The sequence below is a fragment of the Dermacentor variabilis genome, chromosome 3, assembly GCF_050947875.1.
Source record: "Dermacentor variabilis isolate Ectoservices chromosome 3, ASM5094787v1, whole genome shotgun sequence".
Taxonomy (NCBI): Eukaryota; Metazoa; Arthropoda; class Arachnida; order Ixodida; family Ixodidae; genus Dermacentor; species Dermacentor variabilis.
In genome coordinates, this window is record NC_134570.1 from 234906820 (window position 1) to 234928773 (window position 21954).

At 46.2% G+C, this 21954-nt stretch overlaps 1 protein-coding gene across 1 annotated transcript in view; it reads right to left on the bottom strand.

The window, feature by feature from the left end:
- LOC142574438 (uncharacterized) overlaps positions 1–21954 on the bottom strand; it is a 184625-nt gene that overhangs the window by 17722 nt on the left and 144949 nt on the right. Inside the window, exon 2 of the mRNA XM_075683518.1 lies at positions 11131–11388. Within this exon, the coding sequence (XP_075539633.1) occupies positions 11131–11388 (258 nt within the window). The remainder of the gene's footprint in view (positions 1–11130; positions 11389–21954) is intronic.

The following is a 21954-nucleotide window of genomic DNA, read 5'->3' on the forward strand; positions in this document are numbered from 1 at the left end:
ACCCTACAGGCCGCATAGTTGCTGGTAAGCTTCCTAGTTCTTTTCCTCCACTGTGAGTCAATGTTTTTGTGTTCTAATACCTCAACACCCTGACGTAATAGTTCTGCGGAAACCCGCAAGCTTTCCGAAGAACTATTACGTCAACCTCAATTACAGCTACGATTAACCTCAACACTTTCCCAGCCAATTTACTTCCATATTCCTGAGTCGTTCTTCCTAATCAATTTTACTGCGAGCTTCCGTCACTTCAAAACTTGTCTAGCCCATATGAATCTGCACAGCTTCATTTGCAGTCTTCTCGCGAGCGCCCAATTCGAGGCATCCCGCTGAGCTTTGGTTCCCATCGAGTCCTGATTGTACCCCTGATTTAAAGCAAACAACCGCATTTCCAAAAATAAGTCCTGCAACCATTACACCTTTCTACATACCTCGGTGCACCTCGTACCTATTGTACCCCCTTGCGCTCTGGGCTGCATTATGGCTGCATTTCTGTTCCCCTTTACTGTTATTGTTTTTTCCTGTGTTTCCATGTATCTATTGCCTTCACTTATCCATATACCAAGATATTTATATTCTGTTACCCGAGGTATTTCCTGGCCCTGTATCGCCACTGTCTGTTCACTGTTTTCATTGAATACGATAACACCTGATTTTCTAACACTAAATTTCAAACCTAAATTGTTGCCTTCCTGTCCCCAGATATCACTTTGCTTGTTAGCTAGCAACACAATCTCGTCCGCAAAAAACAAACCTGGAAGCTGCTGCTCTACTGCTGTACCCGCCTGTTTGTATGAGAGATTAAAGCCGATATTGCTTCCTTCTAGCGTCCTCTCGATCCTCACCATGTTCATCATAAACAGCAGTGAGGATAAAGGGCACCCCAGCCTCAGTCCCTTGTTGATATGAACTTTCTCCTTGCTCCTCATCGCTTCTCAGTCAACGCAAACAGTATTTTCTAGGTAAATCTCTCTCAGAAGCTGTAGATAATCGTCACCTAAGCCTTCCCCTTCCAGAATATCCCACAAAATGTGTCGGTCTACGTTGTCATAGGCTCCTGTGATGTCAAAAAGACCACATGTAACGGTCTGCTTTCTACCTTTGATATTTCAATGCACTGAGTAAGAACAAATGAGTTATCATCTAAACACCTACCTATTCTGAAGCCATTCTGAAGTTCTCCCAAAATGCCATTATTCTCTGCCTATGCTTGAAGCTCTAATTTGATTACCTGCATTGCTAGCCTGTATATTACTGATGTAATGGTCAACGGTCTATACGAGTGATTTCTATCTTTCACCCCGTACCTTTATAAATTAAATTCATTCGACTTTGTCGCCAACTGTCTGGTATTCATCTCTCTTTTAAAGTTTCTTCGAGTGCTTTAACCAGAGCTTCCTTACTTTTTGGTCCTACTTCAATAATCAGCCTAACGGGAACCTCGTATAGCCCTGTGGCTGTGCGCTTAGCAATTTTCTCTTCGGCTTTCTTCCTGTTGAAATATGTCAGCACCAGCTCCTTATCCACCTGGGTCTCTTTTATGATTTTTTTCTTCAAATACAACCTCGGCATTGCCTTGGAAAGATTCGGCTGTTACTTTTCCGATGCAATATACTGCCGCTTCTCCTTCCATCCAGTCTGTTTTCATCTTCGTCTAGGATATGTTGTATTGTTGTTCACTTCCTGCCTAATTTATGTGGTTCCAAGATATTCTTGGTGCGGCCTTCTTTTTATCAGGTACTTCTGACAGCCAGCGTTCACTTTCACCGTTTATCTTTGCTTGCACCAGTATTTGAACCATAGATTTTTTCCCCTGGTACATTTCCCATTTACTGGCTACTTCATCCTGCGGCAACTGTGTTTTTTTTTCTTTTTGCCTGCCTGTGCTCTTGGCATGCTTTCTGTCATTCGGCGATCGCTTCTCGTATCTCCCTGTTCCGCCAGCTTTTCGATTAAATTGTTCCTTTCGAACGAACATATTTCTCTTTCCGTATTTCTGTGGTTATTACACTTAAAAGCTCAATAGATTTCTATGAAAATCTTCATAGATTTTTCCAGGGCCTTTGATCGTCTGTGTCATTGCACTTTAATTGAAAAACTAGAAATGTATGGCATTCATGGCATCCCACTTTCACTCTTGAAATCATACCTTAAGTGCCGATCGCAATGTGTAAAAATTAACAATTGCCGCTCTTCTCTTCAGCCGATAATCGCTGGGGTACCACAAGGTAGTATTTTAGGGCCGCTGCTTTTTAACTTATACATCAACGACATTGTAAAGATTAGTGGTAAACCTAAATATATAGTCTATGCCGATGACACTAGCATTTTTTTCACTGGTAACGATATGGGTGCATTGACTACACTTATCAACACTACATTAGAGAACCTATATGCATGGAGTGAGCAAAATTCATTAGTCATTAACTCATCAAAAGCAAAAGCTGTTATTTTTCACTCGCGGATGCAGCTTACTTTTGAACGCGATGCCTTACGCTTAGGTAGCGCGACGATTGAAATTGTAGAGACGGTTAAAACTTTAGGAGTGTTTTTTAATTGTATAATGTCATGGGAACCACAAATTAATAAGCTAATAACTAATATTTCCAAATGTGTAGGTATACTTGCACGACTGCGTTCCTTGCTTCCAGTTTCCGTTAAGATAACCCTTCATAACACCTTGTTTTTATCGCATGTCAGTTATTTTTTTTTTTTGGTATGGGGAACTACAACAGCAACGAACATTAATAGACTATACAAACTACAGAAGAAAGCGATTAGGCACATTGCTAATGTTGACTACCATGCACACACGGGTGAATTATTTAAGCGGTTTAACATTATCCCAATTCATCAGCTTTACGAGTATTACCTAACAATAAGATATAAAAAATCCTTGCTCAACAGCAATCGAGCTTTTTTGGATATTTTTCTAGTTGAACCATACACTATCCCATACCCTACTCGTCACCAACAACACTGGATCATTCCATTGTGCAGAACACACTTTGGCCGACAAATCCTTCACTTCACTGTTCGTGTTTTATTAAACAAATTAATTAAAAAAAGATAATAATTGAAAAATGTGGCATACGTGTTATTAGGGAAGCCCTTCTATCATAAAATCAACGCAATATTATTTATCACTAACTAAACTTTCAATGTATACTGGAATTTGTCTTCATGTATTATACTGTATAATTTAACCGTAAAGGAATCCGTATATCTATATTTTCAGTTCATGATGAATCTATGTGTATTATGATTTTTTAAATATTAACCCCTTCTTGCTATGAACGAATTTTGTTCGTCTGTCCTCAATGCATTCCATGTATCAGGGAGGCTCGGGTTCCCCTCAAGTGACTGATGTCACTTTCATCTCGATCCTGCCCTCATCCTTGAGATGAAAATAAACTGATTTGATTTGAATAGAGACCGCACAGGATCGGTCAAACAGCCCTGGCTACACATGGCTGACAGCTATGTTCTGCTACTCAACCGTGTTGTAGGGTAGCCTGGTCGTGTGAGTCGTGTGAGTTGGTAGTAACATGATTGGCCATTCTAAACTCTGCGTGGACTAAGCCTCGTACTTTGTGGGAATGACCAAAGCTTGCTAGATGTTGTACAGGAGGGTCAGATCGGTGATACCTGCGGTAAAGGAAGTGACACGCGCTGTTTAAAGGGCACGAAGTTAAGAATAGAAAAGGTATGTCAGCAATGCATGGGCTTCCAGTTCCCGAGCCCCAGGGGTGCCGTTGAAGGGCATATGTCCGCTCGTGTAATCCTTGCTTGTGCCATTTCTTTTCTAGACGAATACCATGTGAGCATCCTCGGGGCATTGCACGACGGCCCACTTTAACGGGAATTAAAGTGTGCCAAAGCAACCGCACCAACTGTAAAAGTACGATAGGATTGCAAGAGTCCCAGCATACGTGGATGGGTATAGCGGGTGCAGGACGTCGTCGCCGACGACCTATGCACGTGTTGACGCGGGAGAGGCGCGTTTTAGCTGCACCGAACTTTGGGAGAGATGCACAAGTTCCTCCACCGGGACAGCCTTGAGTTAACAGTCCACATCGGCGGTTTCTATACCATGCTCATTCAACCTGCACACGAGGTACTTGTGTCGGCTCTTAGCGTGAGGCATGGCGACCGCGAGCTGAGTATGGAGCATAACAGACATTAGAAATTAGTCTGACATATGCGGACATTCTCAGATGTGAGGATTGCAGTACAGGACGTACAACCGACCAAGGTCCGCTAGAATTGGCAAACTACACAAGGTGTTAGTCACCCTAAGCTGCTTTAGGTTAACAGCGACCGTGTGGATAGGAATATCAAGAACTGCGCAATAAAGTGTGCATTTATACAGTGTGTTTGGTGCCAGTTTGTCATGATATGGCAGGTGACATAGCAAGCGTGAGCATGAACCGCTGCATGATATGTTAAGTATCCGCCTCATGGTAACCTGTTCAATGATTAGAGAAGCGCTGAAGCAAATTGATTATTTGTTAGATACGGTGAGTTGAAGAAAAGTATTGGTTGTCGGGTAAAATCAAGCATCCATATCCTCCTGAGGCCCGGAGTGCATTTTGTGCCACGGATTGGTTTCGCATTTATAGGTTACGCTACTTAAGGTTCCAGAAAACCATAAAACCACTTTTTATAGAGCTTTAAGTACTTTTAAGCTAACACATCATGAAGACCGTAGTGCAATTAGATATTAGTTTCAAGATATTCCTTTCTATTTTTTCTGCTACACTAAGAAATTCTGAGAAACGCATTGCCCGTTAAATAAGTACCTACATATTACGCCTATTTCTACGATGAGCGCTGCAACAGGAGCTTCGGCGGAGCTGCTCTTCCGCCATTTCAAAAGCTTTGCCGAGAAACAAGCTCACGTGGCGACATACGTTCTGGAACAAAGGCTTTTCGTCTGGTCGCCGGTGTTTCTATGGCCGCTGCGCCCAGCTTTCTGTTGTCCCACATAATGATTACAACGAAGGCGCCAAGTAAAACAACGGACGAAGGAAGGAGACACGACACAACCCTGTAGGCGCGCCTACGTGGTTGTCTCGTGTCTCCTACCTTCGTCCGCTGTTTTATTTGGCGCCTTCGTTGTAACCATGCATAACCAACTCACCCACCAGCACGTGCTCAGTGACTTCATCTCTAATTGAGTGGGTGCCTACGTGGTTGTCTCGTGTCTCCTTCCTTCGTTCGTTGTTTTATTTGGCGCTTTCGTTGTAATCATGCAAAACCAACTCGCCCACAAGCACGTGCTCAGTGTCCCACATAATGGACAAAAGCTTCATTGCTGGCCCTCCGGAGGTTATACGGCCGATTTACGCAGTACGGGTATATGGCATCTAGTGTCATGGTAAAAAACGACATCTGATTGTCTGCGAGCGCGCGTTGTCAGAAGTAGCAGCGGCAGATAGGTTGCGGAACGCGTGAGACGTTAACGTCGGCCGTGTACTGCTCGATGGTGTAGGAATGCTTTGCCCAGACAGTGCAGATATATGCATAAAGCGCGCGTTATTACAAGAACGAAGGGGAGAGAGACTTGCATGACGCGTATGAAGAAGAAATGGGATAGTATGGAGGTTGCCGCATTTATTTATTTATTTATTTATTTATTTAATTTATTTATTTATCGTTGTACCTTCAAGGCCCGAAGGCGTTACAGAAGGGAGTGGAACTAAATATACAGCATGTGCAGATAACAGGGTATAATAATAACAAGAAAAAAATTAGAAAGTGCGGATTAACAAAAGTATTCTTCAATAGTAGTTCTAAAAGCAGATGTATCGGTTATGTTAACAATTGAGGCCGGCAGATGATTCCATTCATTGGGAGTTTTAGGAATAAATGAATAAAAAAATAGGTTCGTGCGACAGTGTGGAACGCTCAATTTATGCCGATGGTCAGTAGGAGATGATATATATGCAGGTTCGGACAAAAGTTCACATTTTAATTTCGGATTGTAATAATAAATTTTGTGCAGCAGTGATAAGCGTGCTAACTTCCTACGGGATGAGAGGAGAGGGAGGTTTAAAGTAGCCTTCATAGATGTTACGCTTGATGTCCGAGAATAGTTAGTAAGAATGAACCGCGCGCTACGATTTTGTATAGATTCTATGGCATTTGTTAAGTAATCCAAGCCAGGGTCCCATACAGAAGAGGCATATTCAAGCTTAGGACGTATTAGTGTTTTGTATAGAAGTAGCTTTAAGTTAGCGGGTGCCATAGAGAAATTGCGACGGAGGTAACCAAGCGTACGGTTAGCATTGTTAGTGATGTGGTTTATGTGTGTTTGCTAGGGAAAATTAGATGTTATGTGGACGCCTAAGTATTTATAGGAACTGACTTCTTCGAGTACAGAGTTCTTCAAGTGATAGTTGGATAGTTTAGACGAAGCATTATTGCGGGAAATCCTCATTAGTTTGCACTTTTGGCTGTTAAGTCGCATTTTCCAAGTGTCGCACCAGTTAGTTACCTTGTCTAGATCAGATTGTAGTGTTAGAGTGTCAGAATTTGATGATATTACTCTGTAAATTACACAATCGTCTGCAAATAACCTTATGGAGGACGCTACACAGTTAGGCAAATCATTAATATAAATGAGAAAAAGCAAAGGCCCGAGAACGGAACCTTGCGGCACCCCGGAACTGACAGGACAGCGTGAAGAGTCAAAATTATTAGCTGAGACAAATTGTGTTCTATTGGATAAGAAGTGTTCAATCCATGAGATAATGTTACGGTCAATGTTAAGTGTATTTAATTTTAGACAAAGTAATTGGTGAGAGACGAGATCAAATGCTTTAGAAAAGCCTAAGAAGATGGTGTCAATGTGAAATCCATTATCCAACGCAGCACAGATGTCATGTGTAAATGAAATAAGTTGGGTGTCACAGGAAAATGATTTACGGAACCCATGCTGACGAGATGAAAAAAATTAATTTGTTTCTAGGAAGTTGATGAGATTAGAGTATATTATATGCTCTAGAATTTTGCATGGCACACTTGTTAGAGAAATTGGCCTGTAATTTAAAGGTGAATGCACGTCGCCAGACTTAAATAATGGAACCACGTTGCCGACTTTAAAGTCTTTTGGTAGTGAGCACGACAGAATAGATTGCGAAAAAATGTTGCACAAAATTATGGATGAGTACACTTCAGTATTTTTCAAAAATTTAGAGTTAATATCGTCTACTCCTGACGATGACGAAATCTTTAACTTACGAATCAAGTTCACGACACCATCGTAATCAATTAACAAGGGCTCCATCGGAGGAAACATCATCTTAACAATTTCAGGTAGAGAGGCACAGGGCAACACGTTATTCAAAAATGATTTAGAAAACACTTCATTGAGTACAGAACAACATTCTTCTTGTGGAACAACAGCACCATCTACAGTTAAGGATATTGTGTTACATTCGGAACCCTTCACAGTTTTCCCAATTTTTTTAGTATTTTCCGTAAGCAGAGATGGAAGTGTACTGTAAAAGAAAACGCGTTTAGCTTCTTTGACTTTGACATTGTGCAAACACTGCTGAGGGAGATCGGAATTGAAAAAGTACAACAGTGGGCCATTGCTCACAAAGGAAGTTTCTGCTCTAATGGTACGGTGGGCAGCAAAAGATTTCGCAGCCTTGACGAAGGCTTCAGGCTTACCGCTTTTGTTGAGCTTTGTGCGGTATTTGCTAAAAAAGCATTTCATAAAAAATATTAGCGCTGAAAGCAGGAATGAGAGGCAGAGCAAAAGTTTGAAAGGATGCATTTCTTTGCAATGGGCTTCCTGCGGCAACATGTGCTGTGCTCTTCTATTCAACGAAAACAAACAATGTTGGTTTGACGCAAATAACAGATAATACGAGAATAATATGAATATTTAGACAGGTCTTCTATGAAGGGCCGGGATAACTTAAGGTTACTGTAATATGAACTCAATCAAAATCTGCAATTACCCCTCCGTGACAGGTGAGAATGGCTTGAACACACCCCATATGCGTGAAGCCCCATTGATTTCGACCTACCATGGGAGGCGAATGGCGAATTTGGATTAAGAATATGTCAGAATAATTTTACGTTATAACAGGCCAGCTCTCCGTTGTACAAAACGTAATTGGTTGAATTGAAGAGTGTCAAAATACAGGGGCCCAAGTTCAAAAAGCTTTCATTTCATAGGGTCTATTTATTATTGGCTGGGTGCCATCGTTAATCAAATGTTCAACGTTGCAAGAGCCGGCGCTTCTTCTTATGAACCACCTTGAGTACAAACTGCGTATAACGAATACGGACCTTGATCTTGCGACATTATCACCATTACGGTGCTATGAATCACTGATGATGATAGTTTTCTGTCGGCAGACGCGAAAGAATACCGGGACCCTAGTTATATAGCGCTTTGCTGTAACACACACACAAAATGAAGATTGTACAGGTCTACGCCCCTACATCCAGTCATGATGACCAGGAAGTCGAAAGCTTCTATGAAGACGTGGAATCGGCGATGGGCAGAGTGAAAACTAAATACATTATACTAATGGGCGACTTTAATGCCAAGGTAGGCAAGAAGCAGGCTGGAGACAAGGCAGTCGGTGAATATGGCATAGGCACTAGGAATAGCAGGGGAGAGTTATTAGTAGAGTTTGCGGAACAGAATAATATGAGGATAATGAATACCTTCTCCCGCAAGCGGGATAGCCGAAAGTGGACGTGGAAGAGCCCGAACGGCGAGACTAGAAATGAAATAGACTTCATACTCTGCGCTAACCCTGGCATCATACAAGATGTGGACGTGTTCGGCAAGGTGCGCTGCAGTGACCACATGATGGTAAGAACTGGAATTAGCCTAGACCTGAGGAGGGAACGGAAGAAACTGGTACATAAGAAGCGGATCAATGAGTTAGCGGTAAGAGGGAAAATAGAGGAATTCCAGATCAAGCTACAGAACAGGTATTCAGCTTTAACTCAGGAAGAGGACCTTAGTGTTGAAGCAATAAACGACAATCTTGAGGGCATCATTAAGGAGTGTGCAATGGAAGTCGGTGGTAACTCCGTTAGGCAGGATACCAGCAAACTATCGCAGGAGACGAAAGATCTGATCAAGAAACGCCAATGTATGAAAGCATCTAACCCTACAGCTAGAATAGAACTTGCAGAACTTTCGAAGTTAATCAACAAGCGTAAGACAGCTGACACAAGGAAGTATAATATGGATAGAATTGAACATGCTCTCAGGAACGGAGGAAGCCTAAAAACAGTGAAGAAGAAACTAGGAATTGGCAAGAATCAGATGTATGCGTTAAGAGACAAAGCCGGCAATATCATTACTAATATGGATGAGATAGTTCAAGTGGCTGAGGAGTTCTATAGAGATTTATACAGTACCAGTGGCATCCACGACGATAATGGAAGAGAAAATAGTCTAGAGGAATTCGAAATTCCGAAGGTAACGCCGGAAGAAGTAAAGAAAGCCTTAGGAGATATGCAAAGGGGGAAGGCAGCTGGGCAGGATCAGGTAACAGCAGATTTGTTGAAGGATGGTGGACAGATTGTTCTAGAGAAACTGGCCACCCTGTATACGCAATGCCTCATGACCTCGAGCGTACCGGAATCTTGGAAGAACGCTAACATAATCCTAATCCATAAGAAAGGGGACGCGAAAGACTTGAAAAATTATAGACCGATCAGCTTACTGTCCGTTGCCTACAAAGTATTTACTAAGGTAATTGCAAATAGAATCAGGAACACCTTAGACTTCTGTCAACCAAAGGACCAGGCAGGATTCCGTAAAGGCTACTCAACAATAGACCATATTCACACTATCAATCAAGTGATAGAGAAATGTGCAGAATATAATCAACCCTTATATATAGCTTTCATTGATTACGAGAAAGCGTTTGATTCAGTCGAAACCTCAGCAGTCATGGAGGCATTACGGAATCAGGGTGTAGATGAGCCATATGTAAAAATACTGGAAGATATCTATAGCGGCTCCACAGCTACCGTAGTCCTCCATAAAGCAAGCAACAAAATCCCAATAAAGAGAGGCGTCAGGCAGGGAGATACGATATCTCCAATGCTATTCACAGCGTGTTTACAGGAGGTATTCAGAGACCTGGATTGGGAAGAATTGGGGATAAAAGTTAATGGAGAATACCTTAGTAACTTGCGATTCGCTGATGATATTGCCTTGCTTAGTAACTCAGGGGACCAATTGCAATGCATGCTCACTGACCTGGAGAGGCAAAGCAAAAGAGTGGGTCTAAAAATTATTCTGCAGAAAACTAAAGTAATGCTTAACAGTCTCGGGAGAGAACAGCAATTTACAATAGGCAGCGAGGCACTGGAAGTCGTAAGGGAATACATCTACTTAGGGCAGGTAGTGACGGCGGATCGGGATCATGAGACGGAAATAATCAGAAGAATAAGAATGGGCTGGGGTGCGTTTGGCAGGCATTCCCAAATCATGAACAGCAGGTTGCCATTATCCCCCAAGAGAAAAGTATATAATAGCTGTGTCTTACGAGTACTCACCTACGGGGCAGAAACCTGGAGGCTAACTAAAAGGGTTCTACTCAAATTGAGGACGACACAACGAGCTATGGAAAGAAGAATGATAGGTGTAACGTTACGGGATAAGAAAAGAGCAGATTGGGTGAGGGAACAAACGCGAGTTAATGACATCTTAGTTGAAATCAAGAAAAGGAAATGGGCATGGGCAGGACATGTAATGAGGAGGGAGGATAACCGATGGTCATTAAGGGTTACGGACTGGATCCCAAGGGAAGGGAAGCGTAGCAGTGGGCGGCAGAAGGTTAGGTGGGCGGATGAGATTAAGAAGTTTGCAGGGACGGCATGGCCACAATTAGTACATGACCGGGGTTGTTGGGGAAGTATGGGAGAGGCCTTTGCCCTGCAGTGGGCGTAACCAGGCTGATGATGATGATGATGATGATGACACACACGCGCGCACGCACCCCCCCCCACACACACACGCACGCACGCACACACACGGAAGCATAACAAAAGACAGCGGTGGCAATGATTAGTCTTGTGCCCACTAGAATTGATTACAAACAATGCCCGCAAAAAAAAGCATTGAAAGAACGCTCCACTCACCTGCCAGTCGTGGTTCGCGAGCTCCTCGTAACGGCGCAGGATGCTCGTGTAGACGTAGATGCGGTGCGGTATGGAACTGGTGTCCGCGTCCACATCGTCCTGGCGCGCGTTGCGCGTCGTCTCCTCCTCGACGACATAGCGCCGGCTCTCCTGGACGCGTCCGATGAACGCCGTCCACGACGAGTGGATGTGTTGCGCCACCTCGTCCGCGTTCGCGTCCAGCGACGACGCCCAGGCGCGCAGGTACGACGAGTCGAACTGCAACGTTCGCCATAGATTGCAAGGCGCTGGAACTTCTGGCATAACTACGCGCCCTGTTTACTGCCTTTATTGCGATGCGCCAGCGCAGAAATGTACCGCAGGTCTCGCTCACTGAGCCAGCTATGGGCATAATTCAAATTTCTACTATTGCTAATCAAATAGCCTATTTGATGTTTTAGGAGGGTAATCTACTACACAGAGGATCTTGCTCTTGGCCTAATTGTTGCTTGCTCTTTCGTCGTGATTGTTTTCATTCGTGTCCGTGTTCTCATGTGTGTACTTTTTAGCGGCAATTATGCCTCACTGTAGTCGACTGGGCCATCTAGTGCTCACATTTTTCTCGATTTCCCGTGCAGTTTCTCTTTCTTCTCGTATCCATCTCCAGGAAAGGTTGGACACATGTCCTAGATCATCGTACAAAAGTGTGCCACCTTGCTGAAGAGGAAAAGCTGGCGTTGCGACTAGCCTGAGCGGTGAACAGCTTGTGTCGTGCGGCTAAAGCCACGGTGAAAGCCCGCACATTTAAAATACGCCGTGCTGGCCGCAACCGCTGAAAAACACCTAGGAGGCTGCAACCGCGAAAATACCTAGATGGGTGGATGGATGCATGGATGTTATGAACGTCCCCTTTGGAACGGGGCGGTGGGTTGCACCACCAAGCCCTTGCTATCATACGTACGTTTGCGGACGCGCGCCACCTGGCGCCGGCGCACCCACGCATGCGCAGACAGTGCGCCACGGCTCCTACATAGAGAACGAAATTTTAACAAGAGCGGACACTCCCACAGAGCGCAGCGGCCGAATTGAGTGTAGCATACCAAGCTGATGGTGTTGACTTTTTCCGGTTTCGGTTTTGAGCGCGCGCGTTTTGAACACCAGTTGGTACACGCCGCGCCGGCTACGCGGTTCGGCGCGGCATTTATCTTTATTTTTTTTTCGCTTCTGCTGAACCCCGCGTGGCCTGGGCGTGCAATCGTTTTATTATTTAGTAAAAAAGATTGCGAACGACCTTTACAAGACTCAACCGAATACGCCAGGTACAATTTAATAAAGAAAACGCAAGATGTCTTCTGAAATGATGAAATCTTTATTTTGCTGAATATAAATACTCGTTCCGGGCTTCTTCTACATTCATCCAAAGTTGTGGCACCAGGTAAGCAGCAATCGCTGCCGTACGAAGCTCCACCGGATGCCATCAGCTGCAAGAAAGTAAATTACAAGCATGTATCATTTCGGTATATTGACCTAACAGGAGTAACAGAGGCGAAACGTGCGTAAGTGGTGAATGAGCGGCATTACAGATAAATTCACTTTTACGTACATTTCGCAGCAAAGACTCCTCCCAAACAATGCAATAAAATCTCAACAAAACATGCGATTTTCAAGCACCCTTCCCTTCCCGGGCATTATTTCCTCCACTTTAAGTGCACATATACAAGGGTGACTGCGCGTTTCCAAAACAACTTGGCCTCAGTCGACGCGATGGTATGCCAAGTACACAAAGGTGGCTACAACACAGGCTCAGCCAGACCATGTTACACGCTCGCAGAATGCCTTCTAGTCGCACTCGAGACAGATTCGCGGGTGCAAAGCCTGTTTGCAGTCGCGCAGAATCCATAAATGTCATGTTCTTGAGCTCCTCCGCGTTATCTTTTATGCGGCCTGCCGGCGCATGCAACACTCCCGTGTTATCACTCTCGGCAATCGCTCGTCGCGCTTTCGACAAGCGTGAGTACCGAAATAAGGTATATGTTGTTGCAGGGCTATAAAATGCGGCACAAACTTGTCCCACTAAAATTCACTACACGCAAAACTAGCTCACTATGGCCGGCTTGCTTTCTTGCTAACAGCTTCACAACCCCAGGCGCGGCGAACAAGCTTAAAGATATCACAAAAAGTTACCAAATAAATTACAATACTTCTCGGGTCATAGAATGCGTCACGAACTTCTACCAGTAAGATTCAGTACACGCGAAACTAACTGCGGCACACAGCCGAGCTGCTTTTCGCTAACTGCGCCACCACGCCGAGCGCGGCCACTGTGCGTGAAAAGTACCCCAAGATGTAGTGAAATTAGTTACAATAATGTCTGGGGTCAGAGAAAGCGCCAGAACTTGTCCCGGTAAGATTCAGTACTCGCGAAACTGCGTCACACGGCCAAGGTGCTTTTCGTCAGAAAGCCAGGTGCGGCGAGCGTGCCCAAAAACTACCCAAATAGGTTATAATTATGCTTGGGCTCATAGAAAGCGTCGCACACATCTCCCAGTACGAGTAATTAACTCATATTAACTAGGCTTGGACTGCGGAGCTGTTCTTCGATAACTGCGTCACTATATAGGTTCCGTTATGGGCAGAGTTCTGATTGGTGTCGTTTAAACCTGTTGCCAGTTTTGCGGGTCAATGTTGCCAGACTGCCTGCCAAATATGACGGGAAAAAACACCGTCAAATGTATGGAATGCAACGACGCCGTTTTCGAAGCGCACAAAGTTACCCATAGAGTTTCATATTAGTATACCTAGAGGGAAATCTGGCGCTGCGATCGTTCAACCATCATGGGAATGATGGGAAGTGCAGGCTTCGGATTGGCGTTCTGTTGACTGGCGAACCCGTCTACAAGTATTTTTTTTTCAGTTTTGGTTTCGCTTCAAGCTCAATTGCTATAACCTGCAGTGGGACAGTGCAACGCAAAGCTCTCTGCCTTTGTTATGTTGCTCGAAGTGGCGATAGCGCGCTGGGCCAGCGACTGAGACGATGTTTGTGTCGCGGTGTGGTGTCCTGACGAGAAAGCGACGGCATCGTAAACATTGCAAGAACATGTTTTGAGCGTTTGGACTTTGGTTTGTTAAGTGTGTTAGGTTGACGCTGTAGCGTTACGTGCTTTATGAAACTTCAGAATAGGGAAAAGAAGGCACTACTGATACAAGACATATACAGTTGTACTTCAAGTGGCTTGACAATCAAATTTTATTGACGGCTTCATCATGCATTGCTGGTTTATGTGCTCATTGAAATGCGTGTTTTAGGTCTCTGAGAACACAAACTTACTTGTGGTAGGACAGGTTGCTGCTTCCTGGCTGTAGTCTAGGGTCGCAAAATGGGTAATTTCAAAGCCACGCCATAACGCTTCGGAAGCGGTACCTCAATATAAAGTATGATGAAGCATACTCGTATGAGGCCACTAGCGTCCTAGCTAGCACTGCAGCAGATGTGCTTAAAAGTACTTGAAGACGTTCAGCAATCGTGACAGCTGACGCAGCCTTTCGAAAGAGCAAGAGAGTTCGCAAGTGCCTGTCGTCTGCGAGAAATGTCTCGCGTTTGCAGCGAGCAGGTGTCGTAGCAGACGACACTTGCAGCATTCCGCTCAAGGGCGCAAAACTTTCACACAATACAACATTTTTACTTCCAATAATACTTGACGAGTATTTCTATATAAGTAAATGCATGGTTGTTATAGCTGTTGCAAAAATAAATAAATAATTATTCTCTGGCGTTGAATCGGGAACATAATCCCACAAGAATGCATACCCTGGTGTGTCCTGGTGATAAACCATAGTAAACCATGCTTCCATCTCACAGTCATACAAAGTTTATGTAGCGTGTTGTACATTATATGACATACTGCAGAAATAAAATTAGTTTCTATGCGATAATATTTGAGTATAGCTTCGTTTAATGCGCCGCAAGCAAACGCCACTAGTCTAAAGATCGAAGTCAATCCGAAGCCTGTACTTCCCATCATTCCCATGTAGGTTGAGGCAACGCTCATGAGAACCCCCGTAGACACTAGCGCCACATTTCCCTCTAGGGTATTATTAGAAACTCTATGGAGTTACCAGATCACACGCGCGCACTCCCAGCTCCCGATAGTACCGGAAAGCTGCTGCATAACCCGCGCGCTTTCGAATCGCTTACTTGTTGTGGGCCCTGTTCTCCGACGGTACGAAGCGCTTTCTTTCGCTGCACACGCTGTGGCTGGTCCGCGCGGGACGAGGCTTTCGCTGGATCTGAAACTGACACGCGTCGCATAACACTTGGGGCGCGATATATCGCTGCGCGCTCTCGCTACAACGTTAGAAAAGAGTTGCATCGCCTTGATTTGCACAGGCAGTCTCCTGACGATTACGCTGCTCGCAATACACTGTTCGGAAACGGAGACGCGTCGCATAAGCCTTGGTGCATGATATGTCGCTGCGCGCTCTCGCTACAACGTTAGAAAAGGGTTGCATCGCCTTGATTTGCACAGGCAGTCTCCTGGGGATTACGCTGCTCGCAATAAAGACTTTTCTGAAACTGACACGCGTCGCATAACACTTGGGGCGTGATACATCTCTGCGGGCTCTCACTACAACGTTAGAAAAGAGTTGCATCGCCTTGATTTGCTCAGGCAGTCTCCTGTCGATTACGCTGCTCGCAATACACCGTTCGGAAACGGAGACGCGTCGCATAACTCTTGGTGCATGATATATCGCTGCGCGCTCTCGCTACAACGTTAGAAAAGGGTTGCATCGCCTTGATTTGCACAGGCAGTTTCCTGACAATTACGCTGCTCGCAATACACTGTTCGGAAACGGAGACGCGTCGCATAACGCTTGGTGCACGATGTATCCCTGCGCGCTCTCGCTACAACGTTAGAAAAGGGTTGCATCGCCTTGATTTGCACAGGCAGTCTCCTGGGGATTACGCTCCTCGCAATAAAAACTTTTCTGAAACTGACACGCGTCGCGTAACACTTGGGGCGCGATGTATCGCTGCGCGCTATCGCTACAACGTTAGAAAAGGGTTGCATCGCCTTGATTTGCACAGGCATGCTCCTGACGATTAAGCTGCTCGCAATACACTGTTCGGAAACGGAGACACGTCGCATAACTCTTGCTGCATGATATATCGCTGCGCGCCCTCGCTACATCGTTAGAAAAGGGTTACATCGCCTTGATTTGCACAGGCAGTCTCCTGGGGATTACCCTGCGCGCAATAAAGACTTTTCTAAAACTGAACCCGCGTCGCATAACACTTGGGGCGCGATATATCTCTGCGCGCTATCGCTGCAACGTTAGAAAAGGGTTGCATCGCCTTGATTTGCATAGGCAGTCTCCTGACGATTACGCTGCTCGCAATACACTGTTCGGAAACGGAGACGCGTCGCATAACTCTTGGTGCACGATATATCGCTGCGCGCTCTGGCTACAACGTTAGAAAAGGGTTGCATCGCCTTGATTTGCACAGGCAGTCTCCTGGGGATTACGCTGCTCGCAATACACTGTTCGGAAACTGAGACGGGTCGCATAACTCTTGGTGCACGATATATCGCTCTGCGCTCTCCCCACTACGTTACAAAAAGGGTGCATCGCCTTGATTTGCACAGGCAGTCCCCTGACTATTACGCTGCGCGCAATAAAGACTTTTCTGAAACTGACACGTGTCGCATAACACTTGGGGCGCGATATATCGCTGCGCGCTCTCGCTACAACGTTAGAAAAGAGTTGCATCGCCTTGATTTGCACAGGCAGTCTCCTGACGATTACACTGCGCGCAATAAAGATTTTTCGGAAACTCACATGCGTCGCATAACACCTGGGCCGCGATATATCGGTGCGCGCTCTCGCTACAACGTTAGAAATGGGTTGCATCGCCTTGATTTGCACAGGCAGGCTCCTGGGGATTACGCTGCTCGCAATAAAGACTTTTCTGAAACTGACACGCGTCGCATAACACTTGGGGCGCGACATATCTCTGCGCGGTCTCACTACAACTTTAGAAAAGAGTTGCATCGCCTTGATTTGCACAGGCAGTCTACTGGGGATTACGCTGCTCGCAATAAAGACTTTTCTGAAACTGACACGCGTCGCATAACAGTTGGGGCGCGATATATCGCTGCGCACTCTCACTGCAACGTTAGAAAAGGGTTGCATCGCCTTGATTTGCACAGGCAGTCTCGTGGGGACTACGCTCCTCGCAATAAAATCTTTTCTGAAACTGACACGCGTCGCATAACACTTGGGGCGCGATATATCTCCGCGCGCTATCGCTACAACGTTAGAAAAGGGTTGCATCCCCTTGATTTGCATAGGCAGTCTCCTGACGATTACGCTGCTCGCAATACACTATTCGGAAACGGAGACGCGTCGCATAACCCTTGGTGCACGATATATCGCTGCGCGCTCTGGCTACAACGTTAGAAAAGGGTTGCATCGCCTTGATTTGCACAGGCAGTCCTCCGACGATTACGCTGCGCGCAATAAAGACTTGTCTGAAACTGACACGTGTCGCATAACACTTGGGGCGCGATATATCGCTGCGCGCTCTCGCTACAACGTTAGAAAGGGATTGCATCGCCTTGGTTTGCACAGGCAGTCTCCTGACGATTACGCTGCTCGCAATACACTGTTTGGAAACGGAGACGCGTCGCATAACTCTTGGTGCATGATATATCGCTGCGCGCTCTGGCTACAACGTTAGAAAAGGGTTGCATCGCCTTGATTTGCACAGGCAGGCTCCTGGGGATTACGCTGCTCGCAATAAAGACTTTTCTGAAACTGACACGCGTCGCATAACACTTGGGGCGCGATATATCGCTGCGCACTCTCACTACAACGTTAGAAAAGGGTTGCATCGCCTTGATTTGCACAGGCAGTCTCGTGGGGACTACGCTCCTCGCAATAAAATCTTTTCTGAAACTGACACGCGTCGCATAACACTTGGGGCGCGATATATCTCTGCGCGCTATCGCTACAATGTTAGAAAAGGGTTGCATCGCCTTGATTTGCATAGGCAGTCTCCTGACGATTACGCTGCTCGCAATACACTGTTCGGAAACGGAGACGCGTCGCATAACTCTTGGTGCACGATATATCGCTGCGCGCTCTGGCTACAACGTTAGAAAAGGGTTGCATCGCCTTGATTTGCACAGGCAGTCTCCTGACGATTACGCTGCTCGCAATAAAGACTTTTCTGAAACTGACACGTGTTGCATAACACTTGGGGCGCGATATATCGCTGCGCGCTCTCGCTACAACGTTAGAAAAGGGTTGCATCGCCTTGATTTGCAAAGGCAGTCCCCTGACTATTACGCTGCGCGCAATAAAGACTTGTCTGAAACTGACACGTGTCGCATAACACTTGGGGCGCGATATATCGCTGCGCGCTCTCGCTACAACGTTAGAAAAGGGTCGCATCGCCTTGATTTGCACAGGCAGGCTCCTGGGGAATTCGCTGCTCGCAATAAACACTTTTCTGAAACTGACACGCGTCGCATAACACTTCGGGCGCGATATATCGCTGCGCGATCTCGCTACAAGGTTAGAAAAGGGTTGCATCGCCTTGATTTGCACAGGCAGTCCCCTGACGATTACGCTGCTCGCAATACACTGTTTGGAAACGGAGACGCGTCGCATAACTCTTGGTGCATGATATATCGCTGCATGCTCTGGCTACAACGTTAGAAAAGGGTTGCATCGCCTTGATTTGCACAGGCAGTCCTCCGACGATTACACTGCGCGCAATAAAGACTATTCTGAAACTGACACGCGTCGCATAACACTTGGCGCGCGACATATCTCTGCGCGCTCTCACTACAACTTTAGAAAAGAGTTGCATCGCCTTGATTTGCACAGGCAGTCTACTGGGGATTACGCTGCTCGCAATAAAGACTTTTCTGAAACTGACACGCGTCGCATAACAGTTGGGGCGCGATATATCGCTGCGCGCTCTCACTGCAACGTTAGAAAAGGGTTGCATCGCCTTGATTTGCACAGGCAGTCTCGTGGGGACTACGCTCCTCGCAATAAAATCTTTTCTGAAACTGACACGCGTCGCATAACACTTGGGGCGCGATATATCTCTGCGCGCTATCGCTACAACGTTAGAAAAGGGTTGCATCGCCTTGATTTGCATAGGCAGTCTCCTGACGATTACGCTGCTCGCAATACACTGTTCGGAAACGGAGACGCGTCGCATAACTCTTGGTGCACGATATATCGCTGCGCGCTCTGGCTACAACGTTAGAAAAGGGTTGCATCGCCTTGATTTGCACAGGCAGTCCTCCGACGATTACGCTGAGCGCAATAATGACTTTTCTGAAACTGACACGTGTCGCATAACACTTGGGGCGCGATATATCGCTGCGCGCTCTCGCTACAACGTTAGAAAGGGATTGCATCGCCTTGGTTTGCACAGGCAGTCTCCTGACGATTACGCTGCTCGTAATACACTGTTTGGAAACGGAGACGCGTCGCATAACTCTTGGTGCATGATATATCGCTGCGCGCTCTGGCTACAACGTTAGAAAAGGGTTGCATCGCATTGATTTGCACAGGAAGGCTCCTGGGGATTACGCTGCTCGCAATAAAGACTTTTCTGAAACTGACACGCGTCGCATTACACTTGGGGCGCGATATATCGCTGCGCGCTCTCACTACAACGTTAGAAAAGGGTTGCATCGCCTTGATTTGCACAGGCAGTCTCGTGGGGACTACGCTCCTCGCAATAAAATCTTTTCTGAAACTGACACGCGTCGCATAACACTTGGGGCGCGATATATCTCTGCGCGCTATCGCTACAATGTTAGAAAAGGGTTGCATCGCCTTGATTTGCATAGGCAGTCTCCTGACGATTACGCTGCTCGCAATACACTGTTCGGAAACGGAGACGCGTCGCATAACTCTTGGTGCACGATATATCGCTGCGCGCTCTGGCTACAACGTTAGAAAAGGGTTGCATCGCCTTGATTTGCACAGGCAGCCTCCTGGGGATTACGCTGCTCGCAATACACTGTTCGGAAACTGAGACGGGTCGCATAACTCTTGGTGCACGATATATCGCTCTGCGCTCTCCCCACTACGTTACAAAAAGGTTGCATCGCCTTGATTTGCACAGGCAGTCCCCTGACTATTACGCTGCGCGCAATAAAGACTTTTCTGAAACTGACACGTGTCGCATAACACATGGGGCGCGATATATCGCTGCGCGCTCTCGCTACAACGTTAGAAAAGGGTTGCATCGCCTTGATTTGCACAGGCAGGCTCCTGGGGAATTCGCTGCTCGCAATAAAGACTTTTCTGAAACTGACACGCGTCGCATAACACTTGGGGCGCGATATATCGCTCCGCGATCTCGCTACAAGGTTAGAAAAGGGTTGCATCGCCTTGATTTGCACAGGCAGTCCCCTGACGATTACGCTGCTCGCAATACACTGTTTGGAAACGGAGACGCGTCGCATAACTCTTGGTGCATGATATATCGCTGCATGCTCTGGCTACAACGTTAGAAAAGGGTTGCATCGCCTTGATTTGCACATGCAGGCTCCTGGGGATTACGCTGCTCGCAATACACTGTTCGGAAACTGAGACGGGTCGCATAACTCTTGGTGCACGATATATCGCTCTGCGCTCTCCCCACTACGTTACAAAAAGGTTGCATCGCCTTGATTTGCACAGGCAGGCTCCTGGGGATTACGCTGCTCGCAATAAAGACTTTTCTGAAACTGAAACGCGTCGCATAGCACTTGGGACGCGATATATCGCTGCGTGCTCTCTCTACAACGCTAGAAAAGGGTTGCATCGCCTTCATTTGCACAGGCAGTCACCTGGTGATTACGCTGCTCGCAATAAATACTTTTCTGAAACTGACACGCGTCGCATAACACTTGGGGCGCGATATATCGCTGCGCGCTCTCGCTACAACGTTAGAAAAGGGTTGCATCGCCTTGAGTTGCACAGGCAGCCTCCTGGGGATTACGCTGCTCGCAATAAAGACTTTTCTGAAACTGACACGCGTCGCATAACTCCTGGTGCACGATATATCTCTAAGCGCTCTCGCTACAACGTTAGAAAAATGTTTCATCGCCTTCATTTGCACAGGCAGTCTCCTGAAAATTACGCTGCTCGCAATAAAAACTTTTCTATAACTGACACGCGTCGCATAACACTTGGGGCGCGATATATCGCTGTGAGCTCTCGCTACAACGTTAGAAAAGGGTTGCATCGCCTTGATTTGCACAGGCAGTCTCCTGACGATTACGCTGCTCGCAATAAAGCTTTTCAGAAAGTGACACGCGTCGCATAACTCTTGGTGCACGATATATCGCTCCGCGCTCTCGCTTCAACGTTAGAAAAGGGTTGCATCGCCTTGATTTGCACTGGCGGTCCCCTGATGATTACGCTGCTCGCAATAAAGACTTTTCTGAAACTGACACGCGTCGTATAACTCTTGTTGCATTATATATCTCTGTGCGCTCTCGCTACAACGTTAGAAAAGGGTTGCATCGCCTTGATTTGCACAGCAGTCTCCTGACGATTACGCTGCTTGCAGAACACTGTTCGGAAACGGAGACGCGTCGCATAACTCTTGGTACATGGTATATCGTTTCGCGCTCTCGCTACAACGTTAGAAAAGGGTTGCGTCGCCTTGATTTGCACAGGCAGGCTCCTGGTGATTACGCTGCTCGCAATACACTGTTGGGAAACGGAGACGCGTCGCATAACACTTGTGGCGCGATATATCGCTGCGCGCTCTCGCTATAACGTTAGAAAAGGGTTGCATCGCCTTGATTTGCACAGGCAGTCTCC